Source organism: Mesoplodon densirostris, chromosome 4, assembly GCF_025265405.1.
Source record: "Mesoplodon densirostris isolate mMesDen1 chromosome 4, mMesDen1 primary haplotype, whole genome shotgun sequence".
In the NCBI taxonomy this organism is placed as follows: Eukaryota; Metazoa; Chordata; class Mammalia; order Artiodactyla; family Ziphiidae; genus Mesoplodon; species Mesoplodon densirostris.
The window spans coordinates 136,808,927-136,826,284 of record NC_082664.1 but is presented as its reverse complement, the minus strand read 5'-3'; the positions used below and the strand labels follow the sequence as shown (position 1 = coordinate 136,826,284).

Below are 17,358 nucleotides of genomic sequence, written 5' to 3'. Positions count from 1 at the left end.
CATTCCAGCCTCAGGATCTTTGTCTTCTTTGTTCCACCAGATGTATACATGAATCATTCCCTCATTTGGAAGCCTTTCCCTAACCACTGTATTTTAAATAATTATGTCCCTCCCACATTGCTCTGTCCTCTTTTTTTTCCTTCTTCCTTTTTTTTGGAAGGGGTGGTGGTGCTTCACTGCATGGCTTGTGGGATCTTAGTTCCCTGACTAGGGATCAAACCAAGCCCAGCAGTGGAAGCACAGAGTCCTAACCACTGGACCGCCAGGGAATTCCCTACTCAGTTCTCTTACACTTTCTTTTTCTTCATAGCCCTTATCACTGTCAGATGTTACATACGAGTGTGTATATATGTATGTGTTTATCATCTGTCTCTTCCTCTAGAGTGCAAGCTTTACTAGAGGAGAAGTTTGGTTAATTGTCATGTGCCCATCATGTAGAATAGTACCTGGCAGCGTAGTAAGTGCTTGATAAATGTGGTGAATAAGTAAAACCTATTAGGCATAGATATTACTACTCCCAATTTCAGATGTAGAAACTGAATCTACCACAGCTGGCAGGTTTTTTGATTCCAAGTTTATTGCTTTTTGAACCTCAGCCACTTGTTTCTAGAACCTTACCTGATCATTTATTTGTCCTCATCTGATTTCTCCTCATCAGAAATACTATGGTTGTTTTTGTTACTCTTTAAGCATTTGCTACATTTGTTTTGTACTGTTACTGATGCATACCTCTTTCTCGCACTATCCCAGTACCTTATGAATGCTTTAAAAATTATGGGAGAATCACAAATTATTTCTTCTTGGATCTCTTAGTATTTGAGTTTTAAACTTAGACTTGATTTTCTTTAAGCTATCCAGCTTTTTCTTTTAAAACTAATGTGAAATTCAGGATTTGAGATTTTTCATAAAAATGTTCTCTAGCAACATGTAAACTTCTTAATTTGGGAGGTAATAATAGATTTGCTTTAGGAGAGAGTTTTCATCCTAAAAATACTCAATATTGGTATCTTGTCTGCACTTTGTAAAAAGTACTGAAGTATGATTGAAAACAGAAGTGTTTTCAAGTTTTTGTTAAGATTATCCCTTTCTTAATGGATTTTCTCGTATAGGAAAATTTTATTTCCTACTTTACTATTCTTCTGACTATCCTTTTTCTTTTTCACTTTTCCCAAGAAGTGGGGCACTATTGATTCAGCAGTAGGGGAACATCATGTGGTAAAGAAAGGTTTTCTTTTTTCTATGAAGTAGGTTACAGAGTCACTAGCAGGAGAGAGAAGGGCAAATATTCATTTCCATATTCTTGTGAGAAGAGGCTGAAATGAGGCAGCAAGAATTGTGCCTTGGTAGCTAATGAGAGTCTCTGCCTTTTCCATGTGAACAGTGAGAGAAATCAGGCTGCTCTTAGTGTAGCTACCACCCACAAAGCTGTGAAGAAGGCTGGTGAGAGCAGATGGTATCCAGGCACAGTTTGATTTGTGTAGAAACCTGCATAAAGAGCAGCATGTGTTTTGTTTTGTTTTGTTTTCCCCTTAATTACTCAGAGCCAGGGAGATCAGTGTTCAAATAAAACATAGTGATACAGCCAGGAGAAAAAATTATAAAAGAAGAAAACAGACAACTATGTTGTTAACTGCATCATTTCAATTCCATGATATTTACTGAGAGTGTCTGCTTTGTATAATGCTCTGTACCAGGCATTGTAGGACATGCAAAGAAGAGTGAGTTAAATATTACAAAATAAATTCAGTTCAGTAAACATGTCATTAGTGCCTTTTATATGCTGCTGAAGTGCTGGGAATATAGAAATTAAAGTAGTTCTATCCTTAAGGAGCTTACAATATAGTGGGGGAAATGAAGAAAATGGATAGTTTCGGTTCCACACAAGCAGGTTCTATGATATATGTATATCAAGATGCTATAGAAGCTCTGAAGAAAGGGTACTTAATTCAACCTGGGAGGATAGTGAGGAAGACAGTGAGGGAAGGCTTCTGGGAGAAGGTAAAACCCCAGTGTATAGCCCTGAGTCTTGAAGGATGAATAGTTGTTAGCCAGGTAAAAATGAGGGGTAGGGAGAGATCAGGGCAGAAGGAAGAGTATGAGCAAAGGGTCAGAGGCAAGAAATATCATGGCTGTTTGGGAGAGATCCAAGCAAGTACTGCTCTTATAGCTGAAGGTAACATTTGTGGGAGGAGATGAGATTATGGTACCAGATTGTGATGGAGTTTGGAGCTTATCCTGTATGTTCATGTTTCTTCCTGTGTGGCCTGTAGACTCTGCAACAGCAACTCTTAGAATATTTGCAGAAATGCAGGTCTAAACCCACACCAAGATATGGAAAATATCCATAGAATCTGTTGTTTTTGCTCAGAATTGGGATTTTCCTATATTGCTAATATACAATAGAATGCTCTGTACTTAACAAATATTTTTTCAAGTGATATATTTCATCAGGTTTACACAAACACAGTATTTATGAGAGAATTTATGTCTTACATTGGTGTTTTGGGAGGTTCCCAAGAGAAGAACCATGATTATAAAATGTTGTTTATAAAGTAAATGTAGAAGACATGTATACTGACTCTTGGGATCAATAAAAAGGCAGAAAATTCCAAACAAAAAGCAATTTGGAAGCCTAATTTGTGACTACATCTTTAAGGATATATTTTCCTAAAACCAATTCAGAGTGAGAATTCCCTGAGACCTCTGTCACTCAGTGTTCAGTCTCTGGCCGTGTGTGTGTGTATACAGTTTAGGAGAAAGCAAGGAATATGGAAATGGAAAATGTTTCAGAATAATAGAAGGAACATATGATATGTTTATAAATGTTCTACATATCTCTCTTACTGTACAGGAATTAGAGAATAAAAGAAGACTACAAAAACAAGCTGCTGCTAGTCAAAGTACCATGGAAGTTCGCTTGAATAGAGCTCTAGAAGAAGCAGAAAAGTATAAACTGGAGTTAAGTAAACTAAAGCAAAATAACAAGGTATGGAAAAACTGAATAATTTGGGTTGTGATCACCTTTGGTAACTTTCTCTTTTATGCAAGACTCAAAAGTGATAGTTTTTAAATTATAATTCTTGATGTCACGGTGAACACACCTCTTTTCAGAAGAAATACCCTTATTAGCAATATGTACATTTCCAATAAGTTAGAATTATATTGCTTGGACTAGTGCCATACTTGGGTGATGGCACAACTCTTTGGAGAATTCATTCATTTTTTCATCCAACATATCTTTATTGTGTGCCCATCTTATATGCCAGATACCTTTCTAATCTCTGGGAATAAATAAATGGTGGAAAAAAGTCTGTTTTGAATCTCAATTCTGTTCTATCCCTCTCTGAGCCTCAATTTTTCTAATATATAATGCAAGGGGCTATTTTACAGGGCAGTGGTTCTCAAACTTGAGCACATATCAGAATCACCTGGAGGGTTTATTTAAACATAGATTCCTGCGTCCCACCCACAGATTTTCTTATTCAGTAGATTTGGAGTGAGACTTGAGAATGTGCAGGGTTTTTTTGTTTTTTTTAATTTTAATTGGAGTGTAGTTGATTTACAATGTTGTGTTAGTTTCTGCTGTACAGCGAAGTGAATCAGTTATATGTATATATATATATCCATTCTTTTTTAGATTCTTTTCCCATATAGGTCATTACAGAGAATTGAGTAGAGTTCCCTGTGCTATACAGTACTGTGTGTATGTCAATTCCAACCTTCCAGTTTATCACTCCCCCCTTACCCTCTGGTAACCATGTTTGTTTTCTAGATCTGTGACTCTATATTGTAGATAAGTTCATTTGTACCCTTTTCTTAGATTCCACATATAAGCAATATTATATGATATTTGTCTTTCTCTGTCTGACTTACTTCACTCACTGTGACGATCTCTAGGTCCATCCATGTTGCTGCAAATGGCACTATATTGTTCTTTTTTATGGCTGAGTAATATTCCATTGTGTGTGTTTGTGTGTGTGTGTGTGTACACATATATATATATACACACCATATCTTCTTTATCCATTCCACTGTTGATGGACATTTAGGTTGCTACCATGTCCTGGTTATTATAAATAGTGCTGCAATGAACATTGGGGTGCATGTATCTTTTCGAATTATGGTTTTCTCCAGATGTGTGCCCAGGAGTGGGATTGCTGGATCATATAGTACCTCAATTTTTAGTTTTTCAAGGAACCTCCGTACTGTTCTCCATAGTGGCTGTACCAATTTACATTACCACCAATGATGTAGGAGGGTTCCCTTTTCTCCACACCCTCTACAACATTTATTGTTTGTAGACTTTTTGATGATGGCCATTCTGACTGGTGTGAGGTGATACCTGATTGTAGTTTTGAATTGCATTTCTCTAATAATTAGTGATGTTGAGCATCTTTTCATGCGCCTCTGGGCCATCTGTTTATCTTCTTTGGAGAAATGTCTATTTAGATCTTCCACCCATTTTTTGATTGGGTTGTTTCATTTTTTGATATTGAGCTACATGAGCTGTTTGTATATTTTGGAGATTAATCCCTTGTCAGTTGCTTCATTGGCAAATATTTTCTCCCATTCTGAGGGTTGTCTTTTTGTTTTGTTTATGGTTTCCTTTGCTGTGCAAAAGCTTTTAAGTTTAACTAGGTCCCATTTATTTATTTTTGTTTTCATTTTCATTACTCTTGGAGGTGGATTGAAAAAGATCTTGCTACAATTTATGTCAGAGAGTGTTCTGCCTATGTTTTCCTCTAAGAGTTTTCATAGTATCTGCCTTACATTTATGTCTTTAATCCATTTTGCATTTATTTTTGTGTATGGTGGTAGGGAGTGTTCTAATTTCATTCTTTTACATGCAGCTGTCCAGTTTTACCAGCACCACTTACTGAAGAGACTGTCTTTACTCCATTGTGTATTCTTGCCTTCTTGTCATAGATTGGGTGACCATAGGTGTGTGGGTCTGTCTCTGGACTTTCTATCATGGTCCATTGATCTGTATTTCTATTTTTGTGTCGGTACCATACTGTTTTGATTACTGTGGCTTGGTAGTATAGTCTCAAGTCAGGGAGCCTGATTCCTCCAGCTCCGTTTTTCTTTCTCAAGATTGCTTTGGCTATTTGTGGTCTTTTGTGTTTCCATAAAAATTGTAAAATATTTTGTTCTAGTTCTTTGAAAAATTCCATTGGTAACTTGGTGGGGATTGTATGGAATCTGTAGATTGCTTTGGGCAGTATACTCATTTTCACAATGTTGATTCTTCCAATCCAACAACATGGTATATCTGTCCATCTGTTTGTGTCATCTTTTATTTCTTTCATCAGCATCTCATAGTTTTTGGAGTACAGGTTTTATGTCTCCTTGGGTAGGTTTATTCCTAGGTATTTTATTCTTTTTGATGCCATGGTAAGTGGGATTGTTTCCTTGATTTCTGTTTCTGATCTTTCACTGTTATTGTATAGGAATGCAAGAGATTCCTGTGTATTAACTTCTATCCTGCAATTTTACTGATGCATTGATGAGCTCTAGTAGTTTTCTGGTAGCATCTTTAGCATTTTCTATGTGTAGTATCATGTCATCTGCAAACAGTGACAGTTTTACTTCTTTTCCAATTTGGATTCCTTCTATTACTTTTTCTTCTCTGATTACGTGGCTAGGACTTACAAAACTATGTTGAATTGTAGTAGTGAGAGTGAACATCCTTGTCTTGTTCCTGATTTTAGAGGAACTGCTTTCATTTTTTTACCATTGAGATTGATGTTTGCTGTGCGTTTGTCATGTATGGCCTTTATGATGTTGAGGTGTGTTCCCTCTGCCCGCTTTCTGGAGATTCTTTATCATAAATGGGTGTTGAATTTTGACAAAAGCTATTTCTGCATCTATTGAGATGATCATGTGGTTTTATTCTTCAATTTGTTTTTTCTTTAATATTAATCTATTTATTTAGCTGTGTGGGGTCTTAGTTGCAGTATGCAGGATCTTTGTTGCCGTATGCGGCATCTGTTGCAACATGAGGGATCCTTAGTTGCAGCATGCAGTATCTAGTTCGCTGACCAGGGATCGAATCCAGCCCCCTGCATTGGGAGCAAGGAGCCTTAACCCTGCTTAACTAGTCTTCACTGGACTGCCAGGGAAGTCCCTATTCAAGTTGTTGATGTGATGTATCAGATTGTTTGATTTGTGTTATTGCAAAATCCTTGCATCCCTGGGATAAATCCCACTTGATCGTGGTGTATGATCCTTTTAATGTGTTGTTGGATTCAGTTTGCTAGTATTTTTTTGAGGATTTTTGCATTTATTTTCATCAGTGATATTTGCCGGTAATTTTCTTTTTTTGTGATACTTTTGTCTGGTTTTGGTATCAGGGTGATGGTGCCCTCATAGAATGAGCTTGAGAGTGTTTCCTTTCTCTGCAATTTTTTGGAAGAGTTTCAGAAGGATAGGTGTTAACTCTTCTCTAAACGTTTGATAGAATTTGCCTGTGAAGCCATCTGATCCTGGGCTTTTGTTTGTTGGAAGATTTTTAATCACAGTTTCAATTTCAGTACTTGTGATTGGTCTGTTCATATTTTCTATTTCTTCCTGGTTCAGTCTTGGAAGGTTGTACATTTCTAAGAATTTGTCCATTTCTTCTAGGTTGTCCATTTTATTGGCATATAGTTGCTTGTAGACAGTCTCTTACTATCCTTTGTATTTCTGTGGTATCCATTGTAACTTCTCCATTTTCATATGTAATTTTTTTTTTTTTTTTTTTTTTTTTTTTTTTTTTTGCGGTACATGGGCCTCTCACTGCTGTGGCCTCTCCCGTTGCGGAGCACAGGCTCTGGACACGCAGGCTCAGCGGCCATGGCTCACGGGCCCCGCTGCTCCGCGGCATGTGGGATCTTCCCAGACTGGGGCATGAACCCATGTCCCCTGCATCGGCAGGCGGACTCTCAACCTCTGCGCCACCAGGGAAGCCCCATATCTAATTTTATTGATTTGAGCCCTCTCCCTTTTTTTCCTTGATGGGTCTGGCTAAAGGTTTATCAATTTTATCTTCTCAAGGAACCAACTTTTAGTTTCGTTGATCTTTGCTATTGTTTTCTTCATCTCTATTTCATTTATTTCTGCTCTGATGTTTATGATTTCTTTCCTTCTGTTAACTTTAGGTTTTGTTTGTTCTTCTTTCTCTAGTTGCTTTAGAGATTAAGGTTTGGTTGCTTATTTGGGATTTTTCTTGTTTCTTGAGGTAGGAGTGTATTGCTATAAACTTCCCTCTTAGAACTGCATTTGCTGCATCCCTTAGGTTTTGGATTCTCATCTTTTTGTTGTCATTTGTCTCTAGGTATTTTTTTATTTCCTTTTTGATTTTTTTAGTGATCCATTGGTTATTTAGTAACATATTGTTTAGCTTCCACGTGTTTGTGTTTTTTTATTTTATTTATTTATTTATTTATTTATTTATTTATTTTTGCGGTATGCGGGCCTCTCACTGTTGTGGCCTCTCCCGTTGCAGAGCACAGGTTCCAGATGCGCAGGCTCAGCGGCCATGGCTCATGGGCCTAGCCGCTCTGTGGCATATGGGATCTTCCCGGACCGGGGCACGAACCCGTGTCCCCTGCATTGGCAGGTGGACTCTCAACCACTGCACCACCAGGGAAGCCCTGTTTGTGTTTTTTACAGGGTTTTTTGCCTGTAATTTATTTCTAATCTCATAGCTTTGTGGTTGGAAAAGATGCTTGATATGATTTCAGTTTTCTTAAATTTACTGAGGCTTGATTTGTGACCCAAGATGTGATCTGTCCTGGAGAATGTACCATGTGCATTTAAGAAAGTGTATTCTGCTGCTTTGGGATGGAATGTCCTATAAATATCAATTAAGTCTATCTGGTCTAATGTGTCATTTAATACTTCTGTTTACTTATTAATTTTCTGTCACAGTGATCTGTCCATTGTGTAAGAGAGGTGTTAAAGTCCCCCTCTGTAGTTGTGTTACTATGAATTTCCCCTTTTATGGCTGTTAGCATTTGCCTTATATATTGAGGTGCTCCTATGTTGGGTGCATATATATTTACAATTGTGTACTTAAATATGCAATTGTAAATTCTTCTTGGATTGATCCATTGATCATCCTGTAGTGTCCTTCCTTGTCTCTTGTAACAGTCTTTAAAGTCTATTTTGTCTGATATGTGTATTGCTACTCTAGCTTTCTTCTGATTTCAATTTGCATAGAATATCTTTTTCCATTCCATCACTTTCAGTCTGTTTGTGTCCCTAGGTCCAAAGTGGGTCTCTTATAGACAGAATATATACGGGTCTTGTTGGTATCCATTCAGCCAGTCCGTGTCTTTTAGTTGGAGCATTTAATCCATTTACGTTTAAGGTAATTATTGATATGTATATTCCTATTGCCATTTTCTTAATTGTTTTGGGTTTCTTTTCAAAGTCTTTTTTATTCATTTCCTTTTTTGTTCTCTTCTCTTCTGTTTCCTGCCTAGAGAATTTCCTTTAGCATTTGTTGTAATGCTGGTTTGGTGGTGCTGAATTCTCTTAGCTTTTGCTTGTTTGTAAAGCTTTTGATTTATCTGTCTAACCTGAATGAGAGCCTTGCTGGATAGAGTATTCATGGTTTAAAATTTTTCCCTTTCATCACTTTAAATATATCATGCCACTCCCTTCTAGCCTATAGTGTTTCTGCTGAAAAATCAGCTGATAACCTTATGGGGATTCCCTTGTATGTTATTTGTTGCTTTTCCCTTGGTGCTTTTAATATTTTTTTTGTATTTAATATTTGTTAGTTTGATTGATATGTGTCTCAGTGTGTTCCTCCTTGGTTTATCCTGTATGGGTTCTCTGCACTTCCTTGACTTGGGTGACTACTTCCTTTCCCATGTTAAGGAAGTTTTTGACTATAATCTCTTCAAATATTTTCTCAGGCCTTTTCTCTTTTTCTTCTTCTTCTGGGACCCCTATAATTAGAATGTTGGTGCCTTTAATGTTGTCCCAGAGGTCTCTGAGACTGTCCTCATTTCTTTTCATTCTGTTTCTTTATTCTGTTCTGCAGCAGAGATTTCTACCATTCTGTCTTCCAGGTCACTTATTTGTTCTTCTGCCTCAGTTATTCTGCTATTCATTCCTTCTAGTCTATTTTCATTTCAGTTATTGTACTGTTCATCTCTGTTTTTTTGTTCTTTAGTTATTCTAGGTCTTTGTTAAACATTTCTTGTATCTTCTCTATCTGTGCCTCCATTCTTTTTCCAAGATCTTGGATCATCTTTACTATCATTACTCTGAATTTTTCTTTAGGTAGATTGCCTGTCTCCTCTTTATTTAATTGTTCTTGTAAGTTTCTATCTTCCTCCTTCATCTGCAACATATCTCTTTGTCTTTTCATTTTGTCTAACTTACTGTATGTGTGGTCTCCTTTCCGCAGGCTGCAGTATTGTAGTTCCTCTTGCTTCTGGTGTCTGCACCCTAGTGGGTGAGGTTTGTCCAGAGGTTTTTGCCATTATCCCCTTGATAGGAGGTTTGACTGGTGTTGTGGTGACCAGAGCCTGCCCTGGATATTGAGAGGGGCCTCCCTTTGCTCTGTGGTTGTCACTGTCCTGTCAGGGGTGGGGTCTGCTCCCTGGTTGTTGGAGTAAAGGCCCCAGATCTGTTTCTTAGCTGTGTTTCTGTACTGTGGTGTGAGGTAGGTGGGAATGGAGCACTCCCACTGGGAGATAAGCCACTGAGTATTCCTCCTCTGGAGCTGTTCACCATGAATGTCCTCTGTTCTGTCCCCTTTCGCCCATTGTGCGGGCTCACAAAGTACACTGTTGTTGGCACTGCTCTTGGTCCCACCTTAACTGTGGGTATGCCAGCAGTTAGCTCTGTTGACTCTCAGGCGTTTTCACCAGGCCACTGGCATAGCTCCACTGAAGTCAGGTCCCAGGACTACAGTAGTTGTGCACCTGGACCTGCTGTGGAGCTATGGAAGCAGCTCAGACTCTGGCCTGGCCCAACCTCTGCATGTATGTGCCCACAAAGCCCACAGCTGCTAAAGCCAGACTCGTCCCACCTACTGGAGCATTTGTCCTTTCAGATGTTTTGCAGGCACTGAATTTAGGAAGCCATCAGTGGAGGTGTAACTCCGCAGTTCACGCAGCCATGAGGAGAGATTTCAGCTCTTCTTCCTTAGTCACATGGCCCCCTGGGGTTCAGCTGTGGTTTCAGCCCCACCTCTGTGTGTTCCTCCCACCAGAGTCTGCTCCAGAGGTTGTCAGAGCACAAGAGCCCATCGGGCAGGAAGGAACAATGGTGGTGATCAGGGTGAGCAGGCTCCCCAGGCGGGAGGGTGCTGGGGTAGGGATTGGAACATGCAAGCCCATCAGGCAGCAATCGGGTGAGTGGGTCCCCCAGGCTGAGGGAAGGGGTGGAGAAGGCAGTAGCAGAGCTATGAGAGCCAGCTCCAGCGGGAGCCCTCCTTAGTGCCCATGGATGCAGGGTCTGGTGCGTGAGGGGAGAGGCTGTAATGGCCGCCCCGCCCTTTATGCATCACTCAACAATGGCTCTTTGCCTCTGTGGAGGTCCAGGCTTCCTCTACGAGCATTCCTTGTTGTGGAGCTCCTTACTCCCGTCGCTTCTGGCTGTCGTCTCACACCCAACAGCAGTCCCCTCCCCAGGTTTGCTCTCCAAACCCCACATTCCAGCCACCATCAGACACCTGTCTCAGGCTGAGGTGCACAGGGCTGTGGCACAGACCATCCCGTCCTGCTTCCTCTCCTCTTCCTTTTTCCTTCTTTCTTTTGTCCTACCCAGTTATGTAGGGATCTTTCTTGTCCTTTTAGGTGTCTGAGGTCCTCTGCTAGTGTTCAGCAGGTGCTCTGTGAGAATTTTTCTATTTCTAAATGTATTCTTGATGCACTTGTGGGGAGAGATGAACTCCACATCCTCCTACTCCTCCACCATCTTGGAAAGTCCAAATGTGCAGGTTTAACAAGTTACCAGCTGATGCTGATGCTAGTGCTTCTGAGATGACATTTTGATAACCACTGTTATAGTTATTGTAAGGATCACCACTGGGTCTCTAGCATCTAGCCAATGATTGGTGTAGAATTAACACTCAGTTCCTGGAATATCTGTTGAATAAATGAAGACTCAAATATCAATAAATGTGAAAGCCTTTTGTACACTCTATAAATACTGGCTATTAGTTTTTGGTTTTGTGTCAACCTGAAAGTGACATTCCATTGGAGTCTCTCCCTTAGGACAATACTTAGTTATTTAACAATGCCTTGGACGATGAATTTAGGTGTCACCCTCCTTACATGCACAGATTTTGGATTAAATTAGTAACACTTAATAGGACATAGAACTAAATCAATCTTGGTAAGTACGATATTTTTTTTTTTTTTTTTTTTTTTTTTTTTTTTTTTTTTTGCCGTACGCGTGCCTCTCACTGTTGTGGCCTCTCCCGTTGCGGAGCACAGGCTCCGGATGCGCAGGCTCAGCGGCCATGGCTCACGGGCCCAGCCGCTCCGCGGCATATGGGATCCTCCCAGACCGGGGCACGAACCCGTATCCCCTGCATCGGCAGGCGGACTCTCAACCACTGCGCCACCAGGGAGGCCCAGTACGATATTTTTAACAGAGGCAAATACATTACAGTGACTACAGAGTTTTAAGATATTGTCTGTGTGATAGTTTATGCTGTATGATCAGACTGTGTTCACATTCAAGAGCTATCGATAGTATGACTGGGAATTATTAATAGAATGTATTTAATGAACAACTTAGGAAGTCAGCTTTACAGAGTTGCCAGTAATTATGTTATTGGAGTATTATTTCTAATTCTGGTGTATTCTAAAAGGATTTTGAAGAAAATAAAACGGAATAATCATGTAAATGTCAGTATTTGCTAATTCCGGTTTCAGATTTGAGCTCTATTTTAGCACATACATTAGAGAAGTAGAAAGAAAAACTTATTTCCATGACAACAGATGACTCTCCTATTCTAGCCAGCCATTTTGCAAATTCAAGTCATCAGGATTTGGTATGTGAACATCTCAGTTCAAAACCATCAACAAAATAAAAACAACTTAGCTGTGTTCAAGACAAACTTCTGACTCTAGGTCTGCATTATGGTGATCGATTTAAACATAGTGGGATGACATTTTGTTGTATATATTACTTAAGTGTTTACTCTCAAGTAGACATTTTGAGATCAGAGTTCTTAAATGTACTTGTTACATGTATATTGTTTCAGATTTCTGAAAAAATATGTGTATGTGTCTTAAGTTTTTGATTTTTAAATTATTTTGCCCTGTTTCTAACTTTGAGGGGTGTTTTCTTTTTTTTTAACATCTTTATTGGAGTATAATTGCTTTACAATGGTGTGTTAATTTCTGATTTATAACAAACTGAATCAGTTATACACATACATATGTTCCCATATCTCTTCCCTCTTGCGTCTCCCTCCCTCCCACCCTCCCTATCCCACCCCTCTAGGTGGTCACAAAGCACCAAGCTGATCTCCCTGTGCTATGTGGCTGCTTCCCACTAGGTATCTATTTTACATTTGGTAGTGTATATATGTCCATGCCTCTCTCTTGCTTTGTCACAGCTTACCTTTCCCCCTCCACGTATCCTCAAGGCCATTCTCTAGTAGGTCTCTGTCTTTATTCCTATCTTACCCCTAGGTTCTTCATGACATTTTTTTTCTTAAATTCCATGTATATGTGTTAGCATACAGTATTTGTCTTTCTCTTTCTGACTTACTTCACTCTGTATGACAGACTCTAGGTCCATCCACCTCACTATAAATAGCTCAGTTTCGTTTCTTTTTATGGCTGAGTAATATTCCATTGTATATATGTGACACATCTTCTTTATCCATTCATCCGATGATGGACACTTAGGTTGTTTCTATCTCCAGGCTATTGTAAATAGAGCTGCAATGAACATTTTGGTGCATGACTCTTTTTGAATTATGGTTTTCTCAGGGTATATGCCCAGTAGTGGGATTGCTGGGTCATATGGTAGTTCTATTTGTAGTTTTTTAAGGAACCTCCATACTCTTCTCCATAGTGGCTGCACCAATTCACATTCCCACCAGCAGTACAAGAGTGTTCCCTTTTCTCCACACCCTCTCCAGCATTTATTGTTTCTAGATTTCTTGATGATGGCCATTCTGACTGGTGTGAGATGATATCTCATTGTAGTTTTGATTTGCATTTCTCTAATGATTAATGATGTTGAGCATTCGTTCATGTGTTTGTTGGCAGTCTGTATATCTTCTTTGGAGAAATTTCTATTTAGGTCTTCTGCCCATTTTTGGAGTGGGTTGTTTGTTTTTTTTGCTATTGAGCTGCATGAGCTGCTTATAAATTTTGGAGATTAATCCTTTGTCAGTTGCTTCATTTGCAAATATTTTCTCCCATTCTGAGGGTTGTCCTTTGGTCCTGTTTATGGTTTTCGTTTGCTGTGCAAAAGCTTTGAAGTTTCATTAGGTCCCATTTGTTTATTTTTGTTTTTATTTCCATTTCTCTAGGAGGTGGGTCAAAAAGGATCTTGCTGTGATTTATGTCATAGAGTGTTCTGCCTATGTTTTCCTCTAAGACTTTGATAGTTTCTGGCCTTCTGGTCTTTAATCCATTTTGAGCTTATTTTTGTGTATGGTGTTGGGGGTGATCTAATCTCATACTTTTACATGTCCCTGTTCAGTTTTCCCAGCACCACTTATTGAAGAGGCTTTCCTTTCTCAACTCTACATTCCTGCCTCCTTTATCAAAGATAAGGTGACCATATGTGCGTGGGTTTATCTCTGGGCTTTCTATCCTGTTCTATTGATCTATCTTTCTGTTTTTGTGCCAGTACCATACTGTCTTGATTACTGCAGTGTTGTAGTATAGTCTTAAGTCAGGGAGCCTGACTCCTCCAGCTCCGTTTTTCGTTCTCAAGATTGCTTTGGCTATTCGGGGTCTTTTGTGTTTCCATACAAATTGTGAAATTTTTTGTTCTAGTTCTGTGAAAAATGCCAGTGGTAATTTGATAGGGATTGCATTGAATCTGTAGATTGCTTTGGGTAGTAGAGTCATTTTCACAATGTTGATTCTTCCAATCCAAGAACATGGTATATCTCTCCATCTATTTGTATCATCCTTAATTTCTTTCATCAGTGTCTTATAATTTTCTGCATGTACGTCTGTTGTCTCATTACGTAGGTTTATTCCTAGATATTTTATTCTTTTTGTTGCAATGGTAAATGGGAGTGTTTTCTTGATTTCACTTTCAGATTTTTCATCATTAGTGTATAGGAATGCCAGAGATTTCTGTGCATTAATTTTGTATCCTGCTACTTTACCAAATTCATTGGTTAGCTCTAGTAGTTTTCTGGTAGCATCTTTAGGATTCTCTATGTATAGTATCATGTCATCTACAAACAGTGACAGCTTTACTTCTTCTTTTCCAATTTGGATTCCTTTTATTTCCTTATCTTCTCTGATTGCTGTGGCTAAAACTTCCAAAACTAGGTTGAATAAGAGTGGTGAGAGTATGCAACCTTGTCTTGTTCCTGATCTTAGTGGAAATGGTTTCAGTTTTTCACCATTGAGGACGATGTTGGCTGTGGGTTTGTCATATATGGCCTTTATTATGTTGAGGAAAGTTCCCTCTATGCCTACTTTCTGCAGGGTTTTTATCATAAATGGGTGTTGAATTTTGTCAAAAGCTTTCTCTGCATCTATTGAGATGATCATATGGTTTTTCTCCTTCAATTTGTTAATATGGTGTATCACATTGATTGATTTGCATATATTAAAGAATCCTTGCATTCCTGGAATAAGCCCCACTTGATCATGGTTTATGATCCTTTTATTGTGCTGTTGAATTCTGTTTGCTAGTATTTTGTTGAGGATTTTTGCATCTATGTTCATCAGTGATATTGGCCTGTAGTTTTCTTTCTTTGTGACATCCTTGCCTGGTTTTGGTATCAAGGTGATGGTGGCCTCGTAGAATGAGTTTGGGAGTGCTCCTCCCTCTGCTATATTTTGGAAGAGTTTGAGAAAGATAGGTGTTAGTTCTCTAAATGTTTGATAGAATTCGCCTGTGAAGCCATCTGGTCCTGGGCTTTTGTGTGTTGGAAGATTTTAAATCACAGTGTCAATTTCAGTGCTTGTGATTGGTCTGTTCATATTTTCTCTTTCTTCCTGATTCACTCTTGGCAGGTTGTGCTTTTCTCAGAATTTGTCCGTTTCTTTCAGGTTGTCTGTTTTATTGGCATAGAGTTGCTTATAGTAATCTCTCATGATCTTTTGTATTTCTGCAGTGTCAGTTGTTACTTCTCCTTTTTCATTTCTAATTCTATTGATTTGAGTCTTCTCTCTTTTTCTTGATGAGTCTGGCTAATGGTTTATCAATTTCATTTATCTTCTCTAAGAACCAGCTTTTAGTTTTATTGATCTTTGCTATCATTTCCTTCATTTCTTTTTCATTTATTTCTGATCTGATTTTTATGTTTTCTTTCCTTCTGCTAACTTTGGGGTTTTTTTGTTCTTCTTTCTCTAATAGCTTTAGGTGCAAGGTTAGGTTGTTTATTCGAGATGTTTCCTGTTTCTTAAGATAGGATTGTACTACTATAAACTTCCCTCTTAGAACTGCTTTTGCTGCATCCCATAGGTTTTGGGTCGTCGTGTCTCCATTGTCATTTGTTTCTAGGTATTTTTTGATTTCCTCTTTGATTTCTTCAGTGATCACTTCGTTATTAAGTAGTGTATTGTTTAGCCTCCATGTGTTTTTATTTTTTACAGATCTTTTCCTATAATTGATATCTAGTCTCATAGCGTTGTGGTCGGAAAAGATACTTGATACAATTTCAGTTGTCTTAAATGTACCAAGGCTTGACTTGTGACCCAAGATATGATCTATCCTGGAGAATGTTCCATGAGCACTTGAGAAAAATGTGTATTCTGTTGTTTTTGGATGGAATGTCCTATAAATATCAATTAAGTCCATCTTGTTTAATGTATCATTTAAAGCTTGTGTTTCCTTATTTATTTTCATTTTGGATGATCTGTCCATTGGTGAAAGTGGGGTGTTAAAGTCCCCTACTATGAATGTGTTACTATTGATTTCCCCTTTTATGGCTGTTAGTATTTGCCTTAGGTATTGAGGTGCTCCTATGTTGGGTGGATAAATATTTACAATTGTTATATCTTCTTCTTGGATCAATCCCTTGATCATTATGTAGTGTCCTTCTTTGTCTCTTCTAATAGTCTTTATTTTAAAGTCTATTTTGTCTGATATGAGAATTGCTACTCCAGCTTTCTTTTGGTTTCCATTTGCATGGAATATCTTTTTCCATCCCCTTACTTTCAGTCTGTATGCATCTCTAGGTCTGAAGTGGGTCTCTTGTAGACAGCATATATATGGGTCTTGTTTTTGTATCCATTCAGCCAGTCTCTGTCTTTTGGTGGGAGCATTTATTCCGTTTACATTTAAGGTAATTATTGATATGTATGTTCCTATTCCCATGTTCTTAATTGTTTTCGGTTTGTTATTGTAGGTCTTTTCCTTCTCTTGTGTTTCTTGCCTAGAGAAGTTCCTTTAGCGTTTGTTTTAAAGCTGGTTTGGTGGTGCTGAACTCTCTCAACTTTTGCTTGTCTGTAAAGTTTTAATTTCTCCATCAAATCTGAATGAGATCCTTGCTGGGTAGAGTAATCTTGGTTGCACGTTCTTCTCCTTCATCACTTTAAATATGTCCTTCCAGTCCCTTGTGGCTTGCAGAGTGTCTGCTGAAAGATCAGCTTTTAACCTTATGGGGATTCCCTTGTGTGTTATTTGTTGTCTTTCCTTGCTGCTTTTTATATGTTTTCTTTGTATTTAATTTTTGACAGTTTGATTGATATGTGTCTTGGCATATTTCTCCTTGGATTTGTCCTGTATGGGACTCTCTGTGCTTCCTGGACTTGATTAACTATTTCCTTTCCCATATTAGGGAAGTTTTCAACTATAATCTCTTCAAATATCTTCTCAGTCCCTTTCTTTTTCTCTTCTTCTTCTGGAACCCCTATAATTCGAATGTAGTGCATTTAATGTTGTCCCAGAGGTCTCTGAGACTGTCCTCAGTTCTTTTCATTCTTTTTTCTTTTTTCTGCTCTGCAGTAGTTATTTCCACTATTTTATCTTCCCAGTCACCTATCCGTTCTGCCTCAGTTGTTCTGCTATTGATCCCATCTAGAGAATTTTTAATTTCATTTATTGTGTTGTTCATCGTTGCTTGTTTCATCTTTCGTTTTTCTAGGTCCTTGTTAAATGTTTCTTGCATTTTGTCTATTCTATTTCCAAGATTTTGGATCATCTTTACTATCATTATTCTGAATTCTTTTTCAAGTAGACTGCCTACTTCCT

The 17,358-nt window shown here is 38.5% G+C and overlaps 1 protein-coding gene across 3 annotated transcripts in view; it reads left to right on the top strand.

Moving 5' to 3' along the window:
* Positions 1-17,358, top strand: part of TEX9 (testis expressed 9) — a 224,105-nt gene that overhangs the window by 191,290 nt on the left and 15,457 nt on the right. For all 3 annotated transcript variants that reach the window (XM_060097302.1, XM_060097303.1, XM_060097304.1), the window contains one exon: positions 2,852-2,986. In XM_060097302.1, the coding sequence (XP_059953285.1) occupies positions 2,852-2,986 (135 nt within the window). The remainder of the gene's footprint in view (positions 1-2,851; positions 2,987-17,358) is intronic.